This window comes from Ptychodera flava, chromosome 15, assembly GCF_041260155.1.
Source record: "Ptychodera flava strain L36383 chromosome 15, AS_Pfla_20210202, whole genome shotgun sequence".
Classification (NCBI taxonomy): domain Eukaryota; kingdom Metazoa; phylum Hemichordata; class Enteropneusta; family Ptychoderidae; genus Ptychodera; species Ptychodera flava.
Window position 1 is genome coordinate 13952033 of NC_091942.1, and position 26244 is coordinate 13978276.

At 38.8% G+C, this 26244-nt stretch overlaps 3 protein-coding genes across 3 annotated transcripts; 1 reads left to right on the top strand and 2 right to left on the bottom strand.

The window, feature by feature from the left end:
- Positions 1–793: 793 nt before the first annotated feature.
- Positions 794–3108, top strand: LOC139152357 (uncharacterized). Its single transcript, XM_070725493.1, has 4 exons — positions 794–970; positions 1553–1616; positions 1996–2160; positions 2729–3108. The coding sequence occupies exons 1-4, from the start codon at positions 836–838 to the stop codon at positions 2962–2964; spliced, it is 600 nt and encodes a 199-aa protein (XP_070581594.1). The 5' UTR covers positions 794–835; the 3' UTR covers positions 2965–3108.
- Positions 3109–3619: 511 nt separating this feature from the next.
- Positions 3620–15752, bottom strand: LOC139152358 (acetylcholinesterase-like). The gene is made up of 9 exons (XM_070725494.1): positions 15293–15752; positions 14275–14431; positions 12703–12888; positions 12054–12247; positions 11350–11500; positions 10297–10493; positions 9713–9842; positions 8620–8749; positions 3620–5884 (listed from the first exon to the last, which is right to left on the bottom strand). Exons 1-9 carry the CDS (start codon positions 15686–15688, stop codon positions 5380–5382), a joined length of 2046 nt encoding a protein of 681 aa, XP_070581595.1. The 5' UTR covers positions 15689–15752; the 3' UTR covers positions 3620–5379.
- Positions 15753–18513: 2761 nt separating this feature from the next.
- Positions 18514–25830, bottom strand: LOC139152359 (acetylcholinesterase-like). The gene is made up of 9 exons (XM_070725495.1): positions 25182–25830; positions 24661–24817; positions 23977–24162; positions 23532–23725; positions 23045–23195; positions 22461–22657; positions 21748–21874; positions 21054–21183; positions 18514–19931 (listed from the first exon to the last, which is right to left on the bottom strand). Exons 1-9 carry the CDS (start codon positions 25587–25589, stop codon positions 19454–19456), a joined length of 2028 nt encoding a protein of 675 aa, XP_070581596.1. The 5' UTR covers positions 25590–25830; the 3' UTR covers positions 18514–19453.
- Between the last annotated feature and the right edge of the window lie 414 nt (positions 25831–26244).

The following is a 26244-nucleotide window of genomic DNA, read 5'->3' on the forward strand; positions in this document are numbered from 1 at the left end:
AAAATCTATGATTCCATTCCTTCATGACTGACGGAAAGAAATCAATTAAATCTTACTATTTTCAAAAGTCTCATATTCCAACAAAATTAAATGGTGTGCATTTCAGTCAATTCTCGATTGGATGCGAATTCACAACGTACGTCACCCAGTCACCTAGCGAAGGCAAATGTTTCCGATGTCTTTGCAAATGTTAAGCGGAGATTATTGACTAGGTATCCAAAGCTTATTTGGATGCTAAAATTTTGAAATGCACTTACAATTATATGCTATTGTTTGTCCGCGTATATTGCAGTTCCCAAGTTAAAGATGTGGCTTTTATACTTTAATCAAGACTTCACGACATACAGAAATTATTCAGAAATGACAAATTAGTCATGTTTGATCAGTCTTAATGAGCTATCAATTTTCAACTTTGTGAGCTTCGTAGATATGTCGGTTAGTTGTGACTCTTGGCCAGATTAATGAGCAGAGACTCAAATTTAAATACGCAGAACGTAATGATGTGATACGGTTAATTGTAGGCATTTTCAAGTAAAAAATAATGACAACCAAAATTGTATATGAGATCCATTCTTTGTCACGCTGGCTCGTTTGAGACACAACGTGACGAGACGTAACAGTCGTCTCATTCCAATGGTTCTTATCTGGAAGTCTACACCGACATCAGTGAAAAACTCTCAACTGCTGGTGATCTTCCCTCGAAGATTTAAACAACTGATCCGGTGGTCGAGGTTAAACTGTATAAAAGTGGCAGCCGACACACTGGATTCTTCACTCAAAACCTGGAAGAGTTTTCAAGACACATCAACGAACACTGTCTCCTACAGAAGCAAAGATGTCTACTTTGAATCTTGTAAGAATTGCCGCCATCGTTGTCAGTTTGTTAAGTCTGACATTGGCTCAGAACGACAGAGCACTTGAAACAGTGGACGAGCTTGACACCGCTGCATATCTTGGTCTTTGGTATCAGGTATTAAGATCAAATTCTTTAGTTTCTGTCTGTCTGTCTGTCTCTGTTTCTGTCTATCTGTCTGTCTAGCTGTCAATCTTTGTTTCTCTCTTTGTCCCTACCATGCTGTTCCTCCTTACTCTGCTGCCTGTCTGTTTTTCTATCCCTTTCTGTCTGTCTCTGTTTGTCTCTCTTTCTGTCTCTATCTCTGTCTGTCTCCCCCTCTCTCCCCCCCTCTCTCCCTCTCTCCCTCTCCTCTCTCTCTCTCTCTCTCTCCCCCTCTCTCTCTCTCTCTCTCTCTCTCTCTCTCTCTCTCTCTCTCTCTCTTCTCTCCTCTCTCTCTCTCATCGGTTGTATCAATTACGTACATCGTGCAAGGTGCTATTTACAAAATTTTCAGCTCTCTATATTTTATTTGCACTAAGTTGGATTGTTTCCTTTGGCACAAAAACATTTTATTATCGGCATCACTGTGATATAATTGAATTAACTTACCGTAAAATGTGTATGCGTTGAGTTTGTCTCTATTGAGGTACGAATAAGTCCCAATGTTTTGTTTACGAACGTGCAATTAATTAAATTTTCTCATTTTCAATTTTGTAGATGTATTCAAACGCCTATGCATACTATGGTTATGAAAAAGATGGACTTTGCCACCAAGCTACATGTGAGTATAGCTATATAGATTTATTAGACAAACATATAAAAACATACACTGGATGATATTTTCGTCAGGTTCATATGAAGGGTATTCAATTCCATGAGCAAACTTATGACGTCATCGCAGAACTTTGGAAAAATAGTTCTACCTATAATTGTGTATACACTTGTAGATCAGTCAATAGATTTTGAGTTGTAAAATTGAATTCAGAATAGGATGTTGTGTAGAAAAATTGAATTCAGAATAGGATGTTGAGTTGCAAAATTGAATTCAGAATCGGATGTTAAGGTTGTAGAATTTAATTCAGAATGGTAAAATATGAAGTAGTAATTTTGGAATGGATTGACACCCACCATAGAATCTTTTCTACCATTTCAAATGACAGATGGAGACAACGGTGATGGTACTGTATCCGTGCTGAACACCCAGAGACTCTATACCCCGGATGGACCACTTGATACAATCGGAGGTCAGGCTTATCAGAAGGATCCCGCTAACGAGCCTGGAAAGTTGATGGTAACACTTGATGGCGTTCCCTTTCCTTTCCCGTGTAAGTATTTCAAATCCTAACGCAATCGGATACATTCTCTTGTTTCGACAAATATCTGCGTTTTAGAGAGAAATTAAATTACTACCATTTTCAGTACAGAGCGCGAAGCCACTGCAGTGAACTGCAATAAAACTGCTTACACTAATTAGTTTCAGCTGTAGCTGTGGCCACTTTGGTGTTGAACAAGGCTACTTGATACAGACAAAAAGTCTGCTTGTACAAAGGCAAAACTAGCTCTGTCTGAGGCTCGGGTTGTAAATGAGAGTTTACGATTGGCACCCTGTGTTCAAGATTAAGATACAATGTAACATTACCATGCACTGGTCCATGTACAAATCTTTTTTATTTCAACTTCCCCAGACAAACTGTCTGCATGGGACATACAATGTTGTCGACTTTGCCAGCTGGCTACAGCTGAAACTAATTAGTGTGAGCAGTTTTATTGCCGTTCACTGCAGTGGCTTCGCGCTCTGTACTGAAAATGGTTGTATCTCTCATAGTAATAAAGGGCGATAAGCGTCAGGATGAAATTTATTATGTGTCTTTTATTTTTTTTTAATAATTTCAGATTGGATCGTGAAGCTTGGACCTAAAGTGACCTACTCTGACGGAGTCGAAGTCTACGACTACGCCATCATCACGGACAACGTCAGCGCCTCTCTGTTCGTCCTGGCACGTGACCCAGCCACCTACATGCAGAAATACGACAAGGAGATCCTGCGCTGGCTGGCCACCCATGGTTTCAACAAACCATTCAATTCACCGATCAAATCTTACCAGGAAGACGACTGTGTCTATATTTAAAAAAAGTGTTGTATTTATTTACAGTAATGTTATTGTTTTATAGTAAATCTTTCGAAACAGAAAAAAGCTACAAGCATACTTATCACCACGGAATGCGATATTTCCCCTTATTTTATTACATAGTTCGTAATAGTAGATAAATCATTTTTTTGAATTGGTGTTGGGAATGTGATCAGTTTTTAAATTATGTATATTATCATCACTATGAATTTGTCAAATAAAATTATTAATGTTACAATGTATTTTAGTTGTGTATCGTTAATTATGAGGAGCACCATCTTTCATCAAAATGGCAAATGAACAATACCTAAGTTCAACCCTTTTCACTAAGATCTCTGCAAAACAAACCTGAGAACATAAATTTGTCAAAATGCTACGGGACAAACGTATACCGAATTTCATGACAATTATGTTCGATGGACTGTGCACACTGAAAAGTTTCGTTCATTTGATCTAGGCGTACCCTACTGAGCCCTGTGAGAAGCAGTTTAATGGCATGAATTGGGAACCACATACGTAGCCGCGTGAGAAAACTTTCACACGAAATGGGTCATTATGACATCATATTTGTATAAAAATATGAACGTAAATTGACGTTATCCTGCATCACAATGCAGAGCCTCGTGTTTAGCAGATCTATAAGCACACTGTGTGATTGATGAATTGTTGCAAACTTTGAAGAATCAATTTGCACCGAAATGTTTATCTCCAACTTCAAGACGCATATTTTCTGGCAAGGTCTTCATGGTTTGGTACAGGTTGTCAACATGTACAATTCGATACTCATCAGTGATTGGTCGCCATCAACATGTACGATTCGATATTCATCAGTGATTGGTCGCCATCAACATGTACAATTCGATATTCATCAGTGATTGGTCGCCATCAACATGTACAATTCGATACTCATCAGTGATTGGTCGTCATTGGCACGCTATTCAAACCCCCCCACATGGAGTGTACATAGTTTGTCTCGCTGCTGCCTCCATGGTTTATGCGTTTAAAGCTTCATTGGAAGACTTAAACTTTTGTTCTGGTTGTGTTCTACAAAACAAACGGAATAAATGATTGCAGAATGCTGATTTGACTGAAAAATTGCATGAACTTGTTCATTTCCGGATTAATATAAGGGAGTCCACTCAAGTTTAAAAAACACTCTAGATTGATTCTTGTTTGACCTCATGACCAGGGTTGAGGGCGCTGCGTAAAGACGCGGGAATCTGTCCACATATTGTTTATCAACAATAATAATCAAAAGAATACATTATTATTTATTAGTTAAACACAGATGTTCAGTTCAATATTTATATACCCCTAAAGTCGATTGTCTCATTCTGTGACGTAGGAGGTGCATTCCCACAAAGCTAACATCAAAACGCGGCAGGTTGTTTGTGCAACAGATGTACAAAAAGGCCTAAAAATGAACTGATCATGCATGAAGTCACAAATGGCAGTTTGACAACGCTTGTATCGTTCTATGACAAGCTGAATATATATAAAATTTTACGTGAATGTGTGTCTGTTAATATCACAATATTGAACGCTGAAACCTGATCTATCTCTAAATATACTTAACAATTGCTTCAATGAAGTAGCTGTTTAAGGTTTTGCGTACAATGAACCTCAAGTTTGTGATGTGTGCTGATGCAATCGGAATAGATGTAAAATTCAGAGATATTGTAAATTCTGTGTACGGAATAATGACGAAAGCTAATCTTAAAGATGCAAAACGTTTTACTGTTATTTCATTATTTTCTGGATACCAGGTCATTCATGTATCATTTCTGGTCAATTTGATTCCGTTGCATGACTCAGCAGTCGCAGGTACTTTTATGAAGGTGAATGGATCACTGGTATATGTATGTATGTATGTATGTATGTATGTATGTATGTATGTATGTATGTATGTATGTGTGTGTGTGTGTGTGTGTGTGTGTGTATGTATGTATGTATGTATGTATGTATGTATGATGTATGTATGTATGTGTATGCGTGTGTGCGTGCGTGCGTGCGTGCGTGCGTGCGTGTGTGCATGCATGCATATGGAGGCAGGCAGGCAGGCAGGCAGGTAGGTAGGGAGGGAGAGAGGTAGGTACGTGTATATATATATATATATATATATATATATATATGACGCACAAAGGTTGACAGGTTGACTTGACTTGTCAACTGCCTACGAGAACATGAAAAATTGATGAAATCATACACGCAATGGAATTTCAGCCCTTCTAGTAGAGCCACTCATAGCAAATAACATAAAGTTGCCTCGAGGCCCTCTAATCTTCCTGCATCACTGTTTCCTGTTGTTCTGTAGGATAAATGGGCCAAAGGTTAAACATTACAAAGCTCTTGGTCATCTTGTATTCATAAGTGCGGGGGATGATTTAAGGGCTCACTATAAATAAAATGTTTTTTTCATAGATAAATGTTTCGAACATTCAGAAGGACAAGAATGCAGGTTAAACTGTAAATAATCGTTAAGACTGATTGGTTGTTGCTAATCGAGCCGCTGCTAATCGTTGTCAAATCATCTCCGCTGTATTTAGTCACAGTCTTTGCATCGTAAATGGGCGATGCATTGAAGGCAGTGGTAACATAGACTACGGTGGACGATGATGAGTCTGTATAATTTGATGAAGCTACTGGACTTGAGGTTGGTGGCGTGCTAGGAAGGACAGAAGGTGAAGCTGAGGAGCTGATGCTGCAAAGTTCGCTGCAGTTGCATCGTTGGGTCGTCGCCGCTTCGACGACTTGGTTGTCGTAGACATGCCAGAAGGCAATATTTGAATAATTGATGACTTCATCCGTCATGTAGCTGACGCCGTCCGGGCCGAATCTCATTAACATGCGATTAGTCGTCGTATAGCGCTCCCATGAACCTTCGACATGCGGGACCTTTACTCCTAGTGGGCTTGGGTTTCTGAAAAAAAAGAAAAACACACTCGAGTTTAAACGCTTCAGAACCATAGTTTGCGTTTTGATCGAATAATCGTGTTGCCCATTTACTGATTGGTACTAAACCACACCTGAACGTTCAATACCACATCTCGTGAGATACGTCGAAAGTGTACCTATAAGGGACTGGACATAAATTACAGGGGGGAGAGGGCCGGTGTTTTTTGAAACACCGCTGCGTCAAAATAGTGACCCTTCAAAAGTTCATGCACAAAAATTAGTTACCCTCCCCCTTATCCGTGCATGAAAATAAGTGACTCTCCCCCTGTTACTCAATACCCCCCAACAAACCCGCAATGTGTTCAAGACCCCCTTCTGACTTGCTATACTTTTTCAGTCACCCTCCCGAAAGGAAGGCAAAATGTGGGCGATAAACGCTTTGTCAAAAAATATCAAATCACATGTGTGTGATAATTCATGTAAGTGTACTTTGCTTGAAGTGGCAGGTAAAAGTGCATGCCTGTACAAAAACGTAATTTTTAAATTTCATCAATAATGCTGATTCCACTATACATGGGAGTCTATGACAAAACTGTAAAAAATTTTTTTCAGAATTAAAAATATGCACTATTTGTGCATATGTGGACCCTGAATAATTGACATAATTGTGCTTGATTAGAAGAGGGTGGTAACACGTGCATCTGTGTACAATAACTTTGTTTTTGGAATTTCGCATATACATTGTAGTCTATGACGAAACTATGAATAATTTTTTTAAAATACAAAACTTGGCAAATCTGTGTATTTATGTATGCTTGATTATTGATATTTATGTTCTTGATTAGACTAGAGTGGTTACAAGTCCATGTGTGTGCAAGAAATTTGATTTTGGAATTTCACTGAAATGTTGATTCACTATACATGGCAGTCTATGATGAAACCCTATGAATAATTTTTTTACAATAAAAAAATAGGGAAATCTGTGCATTTATGTACACTCAATTATTGGTACTACTGTTCATGATTAGACTAGAGTGGTTTCAAGTCAATGGTTGTGCAAGAAATTTGATTTTGGAATTTCACTGAAATGTCCATTCACTATACATGGCAGTCTATGATGAAACTATGAATAATTTTTTTCCAATACAAAACTAGGTAAATCAGTGCATTTATGTACACTTGATTATTGGTATTAATGTTCATGATTAGAGAAGAGTGCTTTCAAGTCAATGGGTGTGCAAGAAATTTGATTTTGGAATTTCACCGAAATGTTGATTCATTATACATGGCAGTCTATGATGAAACCCTATTAACAATTTTTTTCCAATACAAAAATAGGAAAATCTGTGCATTTATGTACACTTGATTATTGGTATTGATGTTCATGATTAGAGTAGAGTGGTTTCAAGTCAATGGGTGTGCAAGAAATTTGATTTTGGCATATCACCGAAATGTCGATTCACTATACATGGCAGTCTATGATGAAACTATGAATAACTCATGGGTTATCTGATCCTAAATTGTTATTCAAAAGTTGTTCGACCTGAAGCTTCCAGTTGTTATTGATGACACTATGCACTATTCTGAATAGTTTGTATTCTGTCAATGTCCTCAAAAAATAAAAAATGTACATACAGCGACATGAACGTTTGACACCGACCTATACCCAATGTATTGTCAGTGGGAGAATGACGTCAAATAAGTGATCTCCCAATTATTATTGAAAGAGTCATTATAGGGGACAGTTATGCACAATAGAGGAGTTGAAAAGTAGAAATCATGACAACTTAAATCAATGTGGCTGCTTGGATCATCAATACATTGTTTATTATACCCTTAAACTTGCGCCCGAAGGGCGCACCGAAAATGGAAATGGCAGAAAATGAAAGTGCCAGGAGGTATTTTTTATTTTTTCAGTATTCCATATTATTTAATACGTGTATACGTGCAATTTCAGCTTTGATGCATGAAAAAAGGTGACCCTCCCTGATAGGCTTGCACAAAATTTTATGACCCTTCAAAAATGCTTGGGTGAAAAATGGCAACCCACCCCCAAAAATCACCGGCCCACCCCCCTGTAATTGTGTCCAGTCCCTAACTTCATTAGGGAGGCGTCTTTTAAGATCAGCAAAGTCAAAACTGAAATACGAGTCGTAAAGTCACAATAAGTTGAACAAATCACAAAAAAAACCAATAAAAATAAAATGTGTACGCTCTCTTCGGAGATTTGTCTCAAAAAGCTACTGTACTGAAAACTGTATCTTATAAAATAAATCATGGGGATTGAAGGTAACTGAGGGTACATACAATCAACAAGTTGCATTTTGCTTTAAATCCTGGCATGTAGGCAGGCAGATATAAAACAGGCAGGTAAACACACATACTTCAGACAGCTATACATGCAGGAATACAGACAAGCAGACATACATGCAGCATTCAGACGTACAGACAGGCATTTAGGTAGGTAGACACACTCCCAGACCGTACAGGCAGAGGCATAAATGCTGATAAGGGGCATATGGTGAAAAACAGATATCGATGGAAACTGTGTATGGCAACTGTTTTATATAGTAAATGAATGTTGAAAATTAACTCAAAATTAAAAAATAAACAATGTTGAGGCAATCCCCTATGCCATTTAAAGTGACGACTCGGAAAAATTGACCCCGAAAGCGTATCAGCACCTCGCAACACAGCTGTGAGACAAAAACGCTTCAATTTTGACATATTATTATTGTTCATAGAAATAGAAATGCTTACCCTGTTCTGGCAAAATTAGCCCATAGGGACATCATAGTTTCACTCAGAGCTTTGTCTGCCGCTGTCCGGTTGCCGCCTTCCTTGAAGGGGACTCCGAATACAAAGGATAGCTCTTCGCCGTGACAGACTCCTGTATTTTCAAAAAAGCAAAAAGGAAAGACTGAGTCTATACTCGAAGCATTGAATCTTTTAAGATAGAGTTTCTTTTGACACTCCAATTTTTGCGTTAATTTACCCATCTCTGCTATTCTTATGAACTAATTACACAATGGTGTAAAGTTTCTTTGAGATAGTCAAGGCAAAAGTTTAAAAGTCTCAGTCTCGAGGAATGCATTATGAAGACAATACTGATTGCATTATCCCGATTAATTATGTTGCAGAGTATGTAATATTTCATTTAATTATATTACAGGGTATGTCGTATTTCGAACAGAGGTCATGAGAGAAACGACACCAGCCTAAAACGCGCCTCGGGGACAGCTAGTCGGACTCTCAAATTTCTACAATTCTTTTCTGATCTGCCACTTGTGGGGGCTCATTTACTTTCACAGTCTTAGTTTTTCGTAAATCCAAAATTTATTTTTACCCTTATAGAGTTAACACAGGGATGGCGGCCATTTAGAATTTCAAATATTGCAAAATGTTTGGTGATTTCTTTCGGTAGTTCCAAATTTTGCACGACGATTTTTATCGTTGATTTGGTAAGAGAATGGTTGAAAGTTTCATTCAAGAAAGTTTGAGCAAAAGTTTAAGTCTTTCACTTTCGAGGCGCATAGTACCTTAACCAGTGTGAATTAGAAACCATCCCATTCGTAATCTTGGTAATATGTACTATACTGTGACTGACATCGTGAAAACAATATTTTTTACTATTATCAAGATATAATAAATTTTACTATTATCAATATATAATCATGATTTTTTGTGTGAAAACGACAAAAACAGGCTGGTTTATGACATAAGAACAGTATTTTTTGAATAACTTTCTCAGAAAATGTACCCCCTTGATTTTAATTATCGGAATTAAGAAGGAAATCGAGACTGTCCGCAATGACAATAAACACGTGAATGAAGCTTTAGCTGTTTATCTTACCTGCCCATTCAGGAAACCCACTTGACTGACTCGAACGATAGTCAAACCGGTAAAGATATGTCGGAACCACTTCTGTTGCGTGGTCGATGTACTTGTGGATGCCTTCCACAAACGTTCTATCCGTTGCAAGCTATGAAGAATTATACCTTGTCAATCTAAATGCTCCCTAGTTAGCGCACTGAGGTGCCAAAGACGTCGGAATATCAGTACGGTGTCAATTATCGTAAATTCATGCACATGACCTTTAAGCTGGTAAGCATTAGAACATTTGTAATGTATCTGGACCTTGATGTGTGTAAGCAGAAACGCCCGATTCGTTGTGAATGTGCGATCCATATGCATCCTTGAATAATTGACTAAACAGCTATTAAAGGGACTTTTCCAATAGAACTGCAGAAAGGATAGACTGAAAGATCCGTCGCTGGAGGGCGCTCTCGAGTGACGGATCTTTCAGTCTACATCAAGGTTTACCCTGCAGCTATTACTAAGTATTTAACATTTGAACTCTAGAGAGCTAATTGCAATGTTTACATCCCCATATAAGGCAATGACTGTGAATAACCTGACAATTAGGAGCAACTCACCTTGATAAAACTCTCTCTTAGTTTTATTTCGTCATTTGGGCTTTCCCACGGGGTGTATTGGAATTCAATAGCATTAAAGATGTCTTCGTAAGACGGGGCCTTTTCGCCTTCGTGTTTTCTTTTCGTCACAATTCTGGTCCAGATCAGATCTCGGAAAGTATCTCTGGATATCCCGTCTTCAACGCCGCGTACGGTAACTGAGATAGACAACGGTAAAAACACAGTTTTGACTGAAATACGTGATTTCGAAAACAGTCCATCCATGTCAGTTAAATCTCAGAACGCTTACGTTTACATTAGTCTATATGTAACGAGCCGATTGTTCTACCTAATCGTTCTCACCCAAGTTTATGGATTATATAATTTCGTTTTTTTTATTCAATATTCTATTTCCTTCTTCACAAAGTTGAAATTTATTTCTTGGCGGCTAAGACGTGTTGAATACGTCACACGAATCCGATATGGGTTTTGATTTTACGTTTAAGAGAGGCAGTTCTAAAAGGCGCTTTGTGAAATATTTTATGTACGTGCACCCGATATCTTCGGTGAATTAATGCTTATAAGAGACCAGCATTTTCTAAATATTATAGTTTACGTCGTCAAGGGTTGGTAATTTGGGAGACCTTTCTTTCAGAGTTCATATTTATGATTAAATAACGCTATGAGATGGGTAAAAGATTAACAAAGCAATTTCCACTCGTAGTAAATGTTGACATTGTCGTTGTTTAATTGAATTTAGCTATTTGTTGTAGAAGTATTGAAACGATTGGAAACTAATTTGGGATAATTGGATCTTTTATATTTTTCAAATTTCACAAAAGGGCTATTAGGTGGCCCTTTGCTGAATGTTGCAATATTACAAATTACTCATAAAAACAAGTGTGTAATTTAAAAAGAAAAGCAGTACTTCACCATCTAATTATCCCAAATTAGTTCCAATCGTGTTATGTTTTAAATTTCGCCAACTTCATGTTTGCTGTTTCTAACAATGAGCGACGTCAATTATAGCTATATAAACCGGGGCAGGTGAAAACAACCCGGTGATTAACTCACTTAGTGTTGGTCCCGTCTCATCTTTAGTGTATCCCATCATGAAGGGTACTTTTTGGAGGAGACCGTTCTTGATGTAGTGTATGGGACTTAGTGGCATGAATCCACCCGGTCCATCTACCACTGGTTCGAACGCAAACTCGTCACCATCTGCCTGAAAATGATGCAGATCGGCACATGTAAATGCAATGTAATTGTATGATGACGTCATTGCAAGCTTGGGTGTATTTGCGGCCACGATTAATATTCGAGAGTGATCACAGAATCGATGTTCACACACAAAACCGAATGTCACTTGTCGGCTAGTTGTCAGGAAAGTTTTGGCAAAAGTTTAGTCTTTCACTTTCGAGGCGCATACTATTTTAATTTAAATGAGTAAGGGGTCTGTCAGTTCCTGTCATGTCGGTTATTAAGATCGTCGGCTTCAAATATATATCTCCACACTGCAGTCACCACGTTGAAAATTGCAATTGGGTATATTTATTGAACTTGAAATTTCTAAATCAGTAAAGATAGCGACAAAAATATCATCTGCATCATATGACATATAGCTGACCTGGTAACAATTATACGTTTGTGTGTATAAATTCATGCTATTTTGTAGTTTAAAAATAACACTTTTCGTCAATTTAAGTCTTTGTTCACCTAGGTCTTGTCTGAGATTTTAATCTTGTACGTAAATAGAGTATACATTATTCGTTACTTACAAAGAATGAGTATCGTGAAATTTCCAGGGCGTCTTTGGTTCGTAGACATTCGACCAATGCGGTCGACGATTCGGTTGGACAGCCAATTCTTGTGGCCATGTAATGGGCATTCTTCACGCAGTCGTACGGTTCTTCTTTGATAGCCCAGTGGTTCAGAGGACTTCCGCTTTCGGCGATGGCTCTACGAAACAATCCTAGAGAAACAGTGAGAAAGGACTTTCTTAATCCCAGGTAGATTTCGATAAAAGGAGAAAAGGGAAGTATAGATTGTTTGTAGAAGTGTAACAAGTACTATGACTGTGTTTACAGTGATGCTGCTTTTTAGTAATAGTAAGGGCTGGCAAATCTTTTTGGTATCATAATTGGCCAGTACTACAGTATAAAATTGAATGCTTTTGTCCTGCGATTTAGTCTAGTGCAACTAACAAAGTGATTATTATTATCATGATGTAGCAAATGTAGAAAGGTGACCACAAGAGAACATAAGTCGGTATCATTGAGAAACCACATGTATTCCTAGACATCGGACCGATAGCTTTGCTACAAACTTTTTTATTTGACTTTTTGGTCGGAATTTGAACCCGGAAAGTTGGCAATGATAGTTTAGATCTACATATATAAATTTATATCTTTTTCTTGTCTTTCTGACCTTTTGACATCGGTGAAATCATATGCATCCCAACACTTGCAGCCCCAGCACTTTGACCAAATATAGTGACTTGGTCTGGATCGCCACCAAAGTACTCGATGTTGTCGCGCACCCACTTCAAAGCAGCCACTTGATCTAGTAACCCATAGTTACCGGGCACTACGTCATCCTTGAGGCTGAGGAATCCTAGATTAATGTAAACAAAAGTATTGTTTTAATCTACCGTAAGACTGTACTCCATTCGTATGACTATTTAAACTAGCAAAAGGCACTGTTGTGAAGTTGTGTAGAGTGGCGTTGTACTTTGCATAGTTACGCCTTGTATCAGTTTGAGCTCGATGATGATCAGTGTACTACAATGGATATTTTACTGTATAAGCTCGATATTTAAGCAATAAACCACACTCAGCGACGGTATACCACGAGATTTTGACCAGTTCACGACATGTATGCACGAGCGATAGCGAGTGCATATAGGAAGTGAACTGGTCAAAATCGAGTGGTATACCGTCGCTGGGTGTGATTTATTGCTATTATATCATAACAGTATATTGAAATTCTGGAGTGGAACGTCAAAAACGGATTTTTGCTCAAGCTGAGAGCTCGTGCGTGTGCCAGCCGTGTTATATCGCCAATATACCACGGTTCTTTTCGTGTCTTGACCAATCAGATCGCTTTATTTGCGCCATCAATATACTGGTATGATATAATTGCTAATATAACGCTTTGTCCCGAAATGTAATTTACATGACTACTATGGAAACCTGCCGAGGTAGATAACGAAAGTGTCGGCGTTAAACGGTATTCTCTTTTTTAATAATTTCTTGGCGGGCGCATAGATTTTTCTCCCCTCGAATCAGCAAGCTGCATGGGGAGGGCAGGGAATTTTTACCACAGTTTTATGGCACAATTAGTCTTTTTCTAAGCATGCAACTTCGATTGGACCAACGTATGTCACCGACAGTAATGTCAACAGTCAACGAACTTTTCAATTACCGCTCTTTGTAACAAAATCAACGAATGAGAATGAAGCATTCCCGATATGTATCTGATCATGAGAAAAGTCCTTTGAGTTAAGATTGGATGGAGTTGATTAATTGATAGTTGTATCCGATGTGGAAATAATCAAAGTTCACGAAACTAGATCTTTCATCAGGTGTCGTACGAACCTTAGTTTTTGTCTACTGTTTACTCATAGCCTTGAAAGATAGATTGCGAGGGGACAAGATAACCACATGTTTGCAAAAGTGGGCGGACATTTGCCCATAACTGAATTCTTCTGTGACGGAGAATGAAAAAGAGAACATTCGGATTGATTGTAGAGCTTGTTTCAACTGACATCAAGTCAGAAAGAAATCGATGAAAAATTGGTTCCCGAAAACAATCGATAAAGACGTCCAAAAGTTTCGGTGTGATAATAGTAGCGAAAGATATACAATGCTCGCTTCTATCTATGGATATACCCATCTTTATACAGAAGACGTTAGGTCAAAGGTCACAAGAATCAGACGAGGCACTCAGAAACTTTTAACGTACCATCAAGCTACAAGATTAATTTTCATTTATTTTTACCTAATGCTCCAAGTCTGTAGTTAAACGTGACGACCACGACTTGTTTCTTGTAGGCAAGAACTTCACCGTTGTACAGGGGTAGAAAGTCACCTCCAAGGATATACCCGCCTCCTTGGATGAACACCATGACAGGATATCGATTCGACCCAACGGTGACCTTGGATGAGAAATGGCACATCATCACACGATGCAGTACTTAACTACAGTGAAGTTACTTGCAACACGGTTGTCAATATTGGCTTGAGTAAAACAAAGCCATAAGTTTATAGCGAATAATTGGATTAGCTAAAATGAGTGATCCATTGTCAGATAATTTGGAGCCAGAGTCAGACTTTCATCAAAACTCTTGTGAAATTACTAAATGTAGCAATCTACAACTCCGCAGCAATCAACAGATATTCTTCATTGTTAACTTATAATTTAACAGTGACTAGTCTGTAAGGTAATATATGCATAGTTTGGAATGCACTTATTATCCAGTAATTATAAACAGGTCGCTCTTTTGACCAGAAACCTTCCATCTGGTATGAGCGACATAATATTTGGCGGATAAAATTTTTCCGCAGATCCTGCCGCCGCCTTCTCTCATTCATAAAAATGACTATAGTACCCCTTTAAACATTTATTCGTTTTGCCAACCTAACTACACACGCTGAAGGTACTACGTTCTATCAAGTAGCGGTGCTGACCTTAAAGAGTCAGTAGCTATAACATTCGATGATTTTTCACTTTTTTGTTTTGTATGTCAAGTGAAAATAATCATCAAAAGTTCAGCTACTGCCACTAGCGGCCATTGTAAAAAAGATATGTCGAGTTTTCACCACGCCATGTCTTTTTGAAAACGCAGCAACTTTTAACAAAAAAGTACTCAATATCTCCCATCTTAATGTTGTTCAATGAAACTGAACACAGACTTGCCTTCAGTTGGTTCCTAGGCAACAGCGGTGGAAAAATTAACCAATACGATGTATTCCTTTAAGCAATAAATGAAGGGTGATGGATTGAAATGAAGGCTTACCTGAGGGGCAAAAACGTTAAGATTCAGGCAGTCTTCGTCAACATAATCTGAGATGGTATCATTAAATTCTGGCACGCCTGGTACAGGTACCGGGAACACTGGAAACCAATCAAGAATAACGCCCGCCTGAATGCAAGCTGGCCCGAAACCGGTCGCGTCTCGCACTCCCTTCCATGTCGGTGCCGGCTGCTGCGGGGCACGAAATCTAAGATCACCGAGAGCTGGCTGGACGTAAGGGATTTTCAAAAACGAATTGACGTAGTATGTATTGCTTATTTGTTTTCGTATTCCTCGGAGACTGCCTTGAGGTATGGTAAGCAATGCTTCGCCATCGTTTTGCGAAGAAACATTATGTAGTAAAATAATGCTTATGAAGGCAAAGATATTCCGCGTCATTTTCACACTAGCGCGGGAACAGATTGAATCGAATCGGCGCTGGTCGCATGTGCATGTGTTGCACACTTTTAATATACAAACCGTGTGCAGGGCTTGTTATACAGCAAATCAAAACAACACTGACAACAGTCTGATATCGGTTATGCAACAGGTTTAGAGATACGGGTGTTAGGGACGGACCATTAGATCTTGGGAGGGGGGTGGTCAAAACAGAAAAAAAAATTTTCAGAGCAAAAAGTTAGGAAAAAAAAATCTTCAAACTAGTTTGCAAAATAAAAAAAAAATAAACAAGAAGACAAAGGCGTAAAAAAAAAATCTGCAAAAGTCTCTAAAATTTTGAATTTTTTTTAGATTTTACCGACAGGAAGCAACTTTCTGTATTTTTTAGTACATCCTCCAGGCACATTTTTAATTTTAATTTATACATTTAGAGTGACTGTATCCCTTATACTGGAAGTTGTGATTATCTTATCTTTTCAGGACTTTTGTATTCTGATCACTTGAAAATTATGAAATTATAGAGCCTGTTTTCTACTTGTTTCCTGCGTACAAACCAAGCAGGTACACAAGGTAAAACATTGAAACTACGGTATGGTTGTCAAGACGATAGTTGTATTTGCCTTTTAAGATCAAGGTAAACAGATGCAGGCCACATCAGTTTCATTTTTTTCACAGCATTTTATTGCAATGATGAATGCAAGAATGGGTGAACAAGTAGAAACACGTCAATAATGATAAAACAACATATCAAGTCATTATGTATTATTTTGCTTTAAAAAGGCATTTTCAATTCTTTTTTCTCAAAAGACAGCATCAAAAACAACAGCAACATATGTTTTAACATTCAACAATACACTACGTAGAATGCATCTATCCAACAAATCCCAACACAAAAACACACAAAAGGGTTGAACTTTGAAAGTTTCTCGATAGCAAATACTGAATAAATCTGCATGAATAATCGTTTTTGTGTAGCAAATTTCAAAGAAATTGGACAAGCCCTTTCAGAGAATACAGATTTTTTGACCATTTTTTAGCATAAATTGCCCTAAAAAGACAAATATTTAAATTTCAACACATCTATACACATCCAATCAATTTGGACATGCTGCTACAGAGAAATAGATGTTTTGATCAAAAAAGGGCAACAATTGCTCTAAAAACACAAATTTAGCTTCTCAGCTTGTCAAAATCAATTGTAAATCATGAGATATGCATGATGTTTGGTGGGGTGAATGTAGGCATTTCACCACTCAGTAGAAAGGGAAGCCAGGAAGCCAAAATAGTCAATTTTCAAAACTATAGGAAGCTACTGAGGAGCAAGAAGACCATGTTTCAGAGGAAGATGTGTAATCCGAAAAAAATGCTCCCAAAGTGCCACCAAATAACACCATTTTTATCTCTATTTTTCAAAAGCTCCAACAGCAGGAGGGGGACACGCCTCCTGACCTCCCCCCGCAAAAATACTCCCCAAGTGCCACCAAATAACACCATTTTAATCTCTATTTTTCAAAAGCTCCAACGGCAGCAGGGGGACACCCCCTCCTGACCACCCCCCGCAAAAATACTCCCCAAGTGCCACCAAATAATACCATTTTAATCTCTATTTTTCAAAAGCTCCAACAGCAGGAGGGGGAACACCCCCCTCCTGACCTCCCCCCGCAAAAATACTCCCCAAGTGCCACCAAATAACACCATTTTAATCTCTATTTTTCAAAAGCTCCAACGGCAGCAGGGGACACCCCCTCCTGACCCCCCCCCTTGACCGCTTGCATGGCCGCTTATGGTGCTTGGCACCACATCTTGCCCTCTTTATCTTCAGACAGCGACGAACTAAAAAAAAATTATAAATCTGAAAATTTACTATGAAAAAAAAAATTTGCACAGCTAATCTCAATGGAAAAAAAAAATTTCAGAAATTTACAATAGTAAAAAAAAAATTTTCACAATTTCATTGTGACCACCCCCTCCCAAGGTCTAATGGTCCATCCCTTATGAATATAAGCAGACATGGCCGAGTGCAAAACAAAATCGAATACATACTACACTGCAGACGCTGCATTTGGTAAGCATTCAAAATCTGTCAAATTTTGTCACTCAAAGTACTTACAGTTGTCTGCTCAAAACATTCGCAAAAAATACATCGTACATCTTATTGCAAGTAACTTGTAAAATCATTACAAAAATGAGATAATAATGGCATTAATAATCTGATAAGGATTGATTTTGACCCATGAAATTTATCGGCTTCGTTACCAAATATAGCATCACGCGCGACATTGGCTGCCGCCGACAGAAACATTCGGAAAAATCTCATCTTTGCGCACATAAATGCAACGGCCGAACAGTGGCCGACGATACATCAATGCACCAAGACTGTGGACGAAGCTAGATGTCTGAGGCAAATACCTGTCCAGAGTGTTCCACCGACCGACTTTCAACAATTTGCACAGCATCTTGCGACGAGTCTATATTAACTTCTGGCCAGTCTACCAACAATGATAACCAACCAAAATATAAACACGGTTACCGTGATATAAACGAGTTACAATGATAACTAAGTAAACTATCAGCGAGTTACAAACTCACAACTCGAAAAACACGCCGACGAAGAAAAAATTGAAATGTCCGCACTTGAAGTCTTTTTGATAAGCGACATCAACGTTAACACCGACATTAACAGTTGTCTTGGTAAAATATAAAGAACAGAGTCAAGGACAAATCCATGCAACGTATACGAAACGGTTCATTTTACTTTTTATTGAACATATCATTATCGAAAATTAGTTCCACTATAGTCGTGCTTTACCCTTGAAACTTAATGTTTGCGCCAGGCAAACGGAAATCTTTTTAAAAATACATTAATTTTTGAACGAGAGAATGGCAGTACTTTTAATAACAGGGAACATGAAAAGCATGTACATTTCAGAATTGATTCCACTGTTGGCCTGAAAATTCCAACATCGATGCGCTAAGTGATATGATAAAATGTATGGTGATAAATTTACTTTTAGTGATAAATTTGCGGTATCTCTTGAAATCTTTGCAAAGATTACTATTGAAACTTCAATGAAACTGTCATATAATTGGCTCAGTTAAAGGAGTTTGGTCACGTGCATATACAGCAGCCAATCATCGTTCTCGCTTGGAAAGCCACACAAAAATTGTACCCCAAAATTAGCTAGTGTTACTGACGATTACCATAGGTTTACATGGCCTACCTTCTCGTTTTCTTCACACGAATGTACGCAAATTTGCGAGCGCTTCAAACGGTATCGTACAGAAAATAGCATGGAATGTCGTTGATATGATATTGAGCTTTATGTTAATCAGTAGGCCCAGTTCGATATCGTACTAAACTTTTAAGTTTCTGGGTTGGTCTTGACAAAGACAAGACATTCACAAATGAACAACGTGCATTGATCAATAGTGATATCATAAGCTGAAAATGCTGCTATAGTTGAAGATCTCTCGAGGTTCTTTTGCTGAAACAAACAGATTATATGAATTGAAAGAGAATAACACTGTGGTAAAAGTCATGCTTTCCACTTAAAAAGTACCTTTCCTTGATCAAAAGAGACAGCCTCGTTCACCATAACAACAGCGACTCCCATGATTTAAACTCTAATAGCACTGTTTAATAACCCATCGATGATCTGTTGTCAATCGACAGATGATAAAGTGATTTTCCGCAAAAACTTAAATCACACAGAACCTTAAGATGTTCTGTTCCTCATGGAATATGCTCTGAAAATTCACAACATCTCACGGTTCTACGTCATTGTAGATGTTAAGGAGAGCAAGAAGTCCGCTAATAAGGTATGTAATCGGCAAGAAGGATGAGCGATTGCCGCTTGAGCCCGTTTCGGTTGTTGTCAACTCTTGTCCATCGTATGGAGTCGCGATGCTAATGCCATACGTCATTGTCTCTGACGTCACGACGGTTCGGTTTGTGTTTGGTGACGTCATGTGTGTCGAACTCGACTTTTTCGGCAGAGTCGTTGATGCGAACGAATACGGGTCTTCGCAAAGTTCACTGCAGTTGCATCGCTTGGACGTCGCTGCGTCAACCACCTGGTTGTCGTAGACATGCCAGAAGGCGATATTCGAGTAGTCGATGACGTCATCCGTCATGTAGCTCGTACCGTCGGGGCCAAATATCAGCAACTTCCGATCGCTGGCCGTGTAACGTTCCCATTTAACGTCGAGATTGGGTACCGTTACTCCTCGCGGGGTTGGATTTCTGTCGAAAGACGAGATTGGAAACGACCGATTCAGGGAAGTACTTTACGTATGATTCTTGGTTTTCTAAATTTATGTATTCATTTATGTAAACTATATCAATAAGCAATATGGTAGTTTACAAATCGAATTACAATGAGTAATTATCGATGAAGAATATTTACTGGCCCAAAAATATGCACTCTCTACTTTCAGATATTTGCATAGCAGAAAAGAGCGAAATAAATCTATATGTTTAAGTTGTTTTTCCTCCAAAAAATCATAACAATATACAATCATAACAATCATAACAATCATAACAATATTCGATATTTGCATAAAGATCAAAATCAATTGTGATTGCAACACACCTCATCCGCAGTCTGTATTCTAATTCGCCAATTGATAGTCACGTGGGATGCATTCTTTTTGTGCTGATCCACGTAACGACGTCATCAGGCATCATTTGTTTGAACTGTTGCCTGCCAGGCATCAGTTCCGAAAAATGATGCCCGCTGACGTCAAAAACGACATTGACGCGAACGCGGACCGGAATGTAAACAAAGATGTCGTCTGCGGCCGATCGAAACGATAGTCGAGAAATTTCTTGGTTTATCCTACTTTCTGAAGAAGAATTCAATGCTTTGGTTTCCAACAAGGACTCGATACGGACAAAAACTATAATAATCAACGGTGCATTGAAGGTTTTGCAGATTCTTTTGGGAAAAACTTTTTCTTAGAACCACTCCAACATATTACATCGTAGGCCTACATGCGACAAGTTTTGTGTATAGTACGTTCTTATGCATGGCTACGGAGGAGGTGTGTTACAAAACACATATTGACTGGCCACGGGGGCAACAGCATAAGTCTTTAACCCCTCGGGCCTGTGAGTCACCCCCAAAAACAGACTGTTTCCCCTCGGCCTACGGCCTCGGAAACAGTCTGTTTTTGGGGGTGACTCACAGTCCCTCGGGGTACAGACGTATGCTGTTGCCCTCATGGCCAGTCAATATGTGTGACTGTTTATCCGCAACGAGTATTCTGTACAAATATTTCAACGCCAGACAATTATCCAAAAAATAGCCCAATCATGTTATTTTGATATACACTTCTTCCTTTGACACAAAGTGATATTATTTACCCAGTCTTAGCAAAATTGGCCCACAGCGACATGACCGTGTCACTCATGGCTCTGTCTGTGTCCGTGTAGTTTTCACCTTCTTTGAAGGGCAGGCCGAAAATGTAGGTCAGCTCGTCGCCATGACAAACACCTTGATATAATAAAATAAAATAAAAATATTTGTAAAGCTTACTGGTCTCTCGTAGGAAATATCTCACTCTTGATAAATTTCTTTCCAATGGTAAATGATTTGCCAGGTTCCAGACTGAACGCAGTGATGCTAAGATAATCAATATGTTGCACCAAAATGACGTCATGGAGTTGTTAGTGTCCCATTCATGATGTCAACTTTACTCGGCACGAAAAATATTGCGTGATACATGTTTTCCATTCGATTTAAACGACTCAAAAATTCTAAAAGGTTGTTGTTTTCACAAAAATATGGTTCCTTGGGGGACTTACACTTTCTGATTTTTTCTAAAAGCACATTTAAAATATTCCAAGTGATTTCCGCGTCCTTCATCACTTTCACTATGACAGCGAAATTTGACATCCAAATGAAACAATGCGTCCTTCGTTCTCTTTCGAATGAATGTATGTATATATTACGTCAGCGAGTTTATATCACATGTCTAATTTATGCTCAAATTTTATGAATTCCAAACAATCGATACTCAAGGCGAAAGTGAATATCAGTGGATAGAAATATCATTACCTGCCCATTCTGGCCAACTGCTGAAAATTGAACGGTAGTCAAGTCGGTACAAATAAGTCGGCATCACTTCGGTTGCATAGTCAATGTGTTTGAGGATCCCTTCCACGAACGTTCTGTCTGTAGTCAGCTGAAAGAGATACGGAAATCGATATGTCAGTTGATACGTCCAGCTCTAAGTGAAATATATGTACAGGATACTGTATGTATAGACCGGTGTAGTAGTTTTGATTCAAAAACGAAATAAGTATGTATATTCAAAGCACTTTCCATGTCTGTCTGTCTGTCTGTCTGTCTGTCTGTCTGTCTGTCTGTCTGTCTGTATGTATGTATGTATGTATGTATGTATGTATGTATGTATGTATGTATGTATGTATGTATGTATGTATGTATGTATGTATGTATGTATGTAGGTAGTTAGGTAGGTAGGTAGGTAGGTAGGTATGTAGGTATGTAGGTAGGTAGGTAGGTAGGTAGGTAGGTAGGTAGGTAGGTAGGTAGGTAGGTAGGTAGGTAGGTAGGTAGGTATGTATGTAGGTAGGTAGGTAGGTAGGTAGGTAGGTAGGTAGGTAGGTAGGTAGGTAGGTATGTATGTAGGTAGGTAGGTAGGTAGGTAGGTAGGTATGTGTGTATGTATGGAGAGAAAGAGAGGAAGGAGAGACCAAATAAGGCAACGATTGATGAATCAGTTCTGTATTTACACCTGATATCCTCACCTGAATAAAGCTTTCTCTCAGTTTTATTTGATCATTTGGATTATCCCAGGGGGTATATTGAAATTCTATTGCATTGAATATGTCATCGTAAGATGCATTCTTTTCGCCTCCGTATTTCCTCCTCATCACAATTCTTTCCCAGATACGCTCTCTGAAAGTGGTCCTTGACATACCGTTCTCAATGTCAGGTACACCCACTGGAAAGGAAGAACAGGGAGTAATATTAGTAAGAGTAGCCAATCAGCAGTCAGCTATCAGCCTATTGGCAAATAATTCATCCAATGAAGTGCATCGTTACAACTTACATTACGACAACAGGTAAACGATCGGAATTGTGCGGCTCATTATACATAATAATTGTCAAATCACTCACAGTGAGGCGCGTGCCAGATGATTCATAAGAGGGAGCCCACATTTAGTCCTGCACTCGGCACCAATATTACGTCACGTCGTTGAAGAAATTAAAACATGTTTCACATTTAAAAGAAAAAATCATCAACGTTATGGGAGATCATACTCGAAGAAACGCATCAAACTTGTATCTTTTCATCGGGCAATGAAAGCCTACACGATGCAAAACTTACTGAGTGCTAAACCTAATTCATCTTTATTGTACCCCATAATAAAGGGTACTTTTTGGAGGAGACCGTTCCTGATGTAGTGTATGGGGCTCAGCGGCATGAATCCACCTGGTCCATCTACCACTGGTTCGAATGCAAATTCGTCGCCGTCAGCCTATGATAATAGTGAAACGGAGATAGATGAAGATGATGATGATGTCATCGGAATTTGTGCTCAATATTTGCTGCGTCGTTGAAATGTGAATGTAAATCTACTTTAATTATTTGATGTTCTCAGTATCCTTTGAAATATTGTCCCCATTGTTCTTCGTATACTTGAGTGCATCTGCAGCGAGATCGGTAAAGTGCTTCATCGAATAGTTTCAATCACAGGTGAAAAAGGCATTCGCTTATTCCTCGACACTTCTCGTTTGAACTTCGTCTCATATCTGTTGTTTCTCAGGACATATCAGCTAGTGTGCTGGATATTAGCAGGTAGATCGTTACTCACAAAGAACGAGTATCGTGAAATTTCCAGGGCGTCTTTGGTTCGTAGACATTCGACCAATGCGGTGGACGATTCGGTTGGACAGCCAATTCTTGTGGCCATGTAACGGGCATTCTTCACGCAGTCGTACGGTTCTTCTTTGATAGCCCAGTGGTTCAGAGGAGTCCCGCTTTCGGCGATGGCTCTACGAAACAACCCTGAATTGAAAAACAAAACAAAAACAAGGTAATTTTGTATGATATTCGAGCGTGCATAGCGTGTATGTTATCATTGAATCCAACTTGTTTGAGCATAGACAGTAGTTTGTGTACCGTCAAAGGTTTGAGCAACTCTTAAAATGCAGATTTATACTGTGTGTGTCATGAAAGTATTGACCACCTTTATTAGAGGACAGTCAGAAAAATGTTGTTCTTGTATTATTCATTATGTGTTTTTCAACTGACCTCACCTTTAGACATCGGCGATATCATGTGCATTCCAACACTTGCAGCCCCAGCACTTTCACCAAATATGGTGACTTGGTCAGGATCGCCACCAAAGTACTCGATGTTGTCACGTACCCACTTCATAGCAGCCACTTGATCTAGTAACCCATAGTTACCGGGAGCCACGTCATCATTGAGGCTAAGGAATCCTGCATTCTCACGTAAAAATGTACATGTTTACCTTTTATCATCGGCATATAAAGCCATGACGTATAAATTTAGCGTATGGAGGTTTATTCCTTTTTACAAAGCCGTGTAAATCCCATTATTACAGAAACGAACAGATAATTTTGTCATGACGCATGGAATTTTCAGAGTTGATTCAAATCTGTTTATATATTTATGTCTATTCAAGATGTCGAACACCATAACCCTTACCCTTGAATACTTTTGTGTTATTTTTTCCTTCTTCACAGAATGTCTAGTTCTGTTGCGCAGGGTCTGACTTTCTATCCCAGAAGAACCATCGACCCCAGACTTTATATATCCCAACATCAAGGATTTCAACACGACTTTCTTTCAAAAATTTAAACTTTTCATTCAAGATCGATGGCTTGATCAAATGATGACAGCAGATAACATGTTATGTTCAAACAGAAAAAGTCATGTATAAAAGTTTGAAAATCACATCTATATTGACAACATACCAAACGCCCCCAGTCGGTAGTTGAACGTGACAACGACCACTTGTTGCCTGTACGCGAGAACTTCGCCGTTATACAGAGGCTGTAAGTCTCCCCCGAGGATGTAACCACCTCCTTGGATGAACAGCATGACGGAATATCTGTTCGTCCCGACAGTGACCTTCAATAGAATAGAAAAAAATTGTTCGTCACCAACAAATGTGGGCTACATGCTTGTCGCATGATCGATGCTTCGGCAACACGATGGCTGTTTTCACCACGATGGCTGTTTTCACCAAAAAAACTTTACAACATGTAAAACATTTTCATCAGCATACGTACGCTGTGTTGTGTTACATAAGTACTATCATCAGTGTATCACGATTATATCAAAGGTTCAAACACGGGATGAATGTCTTTACATAATTACACACTTATTATACCTAAAATTCGAGTGCATTAGTAAGCCAGAAGGACAAAAAAGTGGCTTGAAAGCAAAACAAAAGGAAAAGTAAATCTCTTAGGGTGTTAGAAGAAGTACTTACTTCTGGTGCATATACGTTGAGATGCAGGCAATCTTCGTCGACGAAATCTGAGATGGTGGAATTGAAGACCGGCAATCCTGGTAAAGGTACCGGGAAAATTGGAAACCGGTCGAAAATAAAACCACCCTGCGTACAAGCTGGTCCGAAACGGGTCGCGTCTCGCACTCCCTTCCACGTCGGTGCCGGCTGCGGGGCACGAAATCTAAGATCACCGAGGGCTGGCTGGACGTAAGGGATTTTCAAAAACGAATTGACGTAGTATGTATTGCTTAATTGTTTTCGTATTCCTCGTAGACTGCCTTGAGGTATGGTAAGTAATGCTTCGCCATCGTTTTGTGAAGAAACAATGTGTAGTAGGAGACTGCTTATGACTGTTATGAACAAAAAGGAGTGACCCATGGAAGCCATTTGTAAAGCGACGCATGCAATCACGCAACTGCAGGCAGTTTTCAAGTTTGCAACCTTCTATTGTTGATGTTTGTTGATATTTTATCAGTCTGGTAATCCAAGGCTTGGTTCAAAAACACTTCGGAGGGGTGCATAAAATATTCCAAGGAGTCTCGTTTGTTAGATCACTTCGATATAAGAAAATATTTCAAAATCTGGGTCCCTTTAATTATATGTAAACTGTGAATATTGTTAAAATGTGCCATTAGCAACAGATGCACATTTTTCTCGGAATACGTGTTCAGAAGTGTTTTAGAATATTCATTTCAAATACAAACCTGTGTCAACCAGTAAGGTTGGTGTATTCAGTATCATATTCAGGAAATGGGTAGCCATGTCCAGTGAGTCCAACGTGCACCAAGATTATGAAGGGCCAGTAATGCTAGCTTTTCATAATTTTTTCACTTTGTTTTAATGTGAACCATAATTCCTTGTTCTACTCCCCAAAGTATGTTGATATATACAGTGTTCAGCTTGTCAACTCAGTCCGTATGTGTGTAGACTGCAATGTTATTGTTGAAAAGTGACTTCTGGTCCGGACTAGAATTCAAACGTAAATAATAACAATGCATTTTACACGTATACACGCTAAGTTAACAAGCTAAATAGCGAGTGT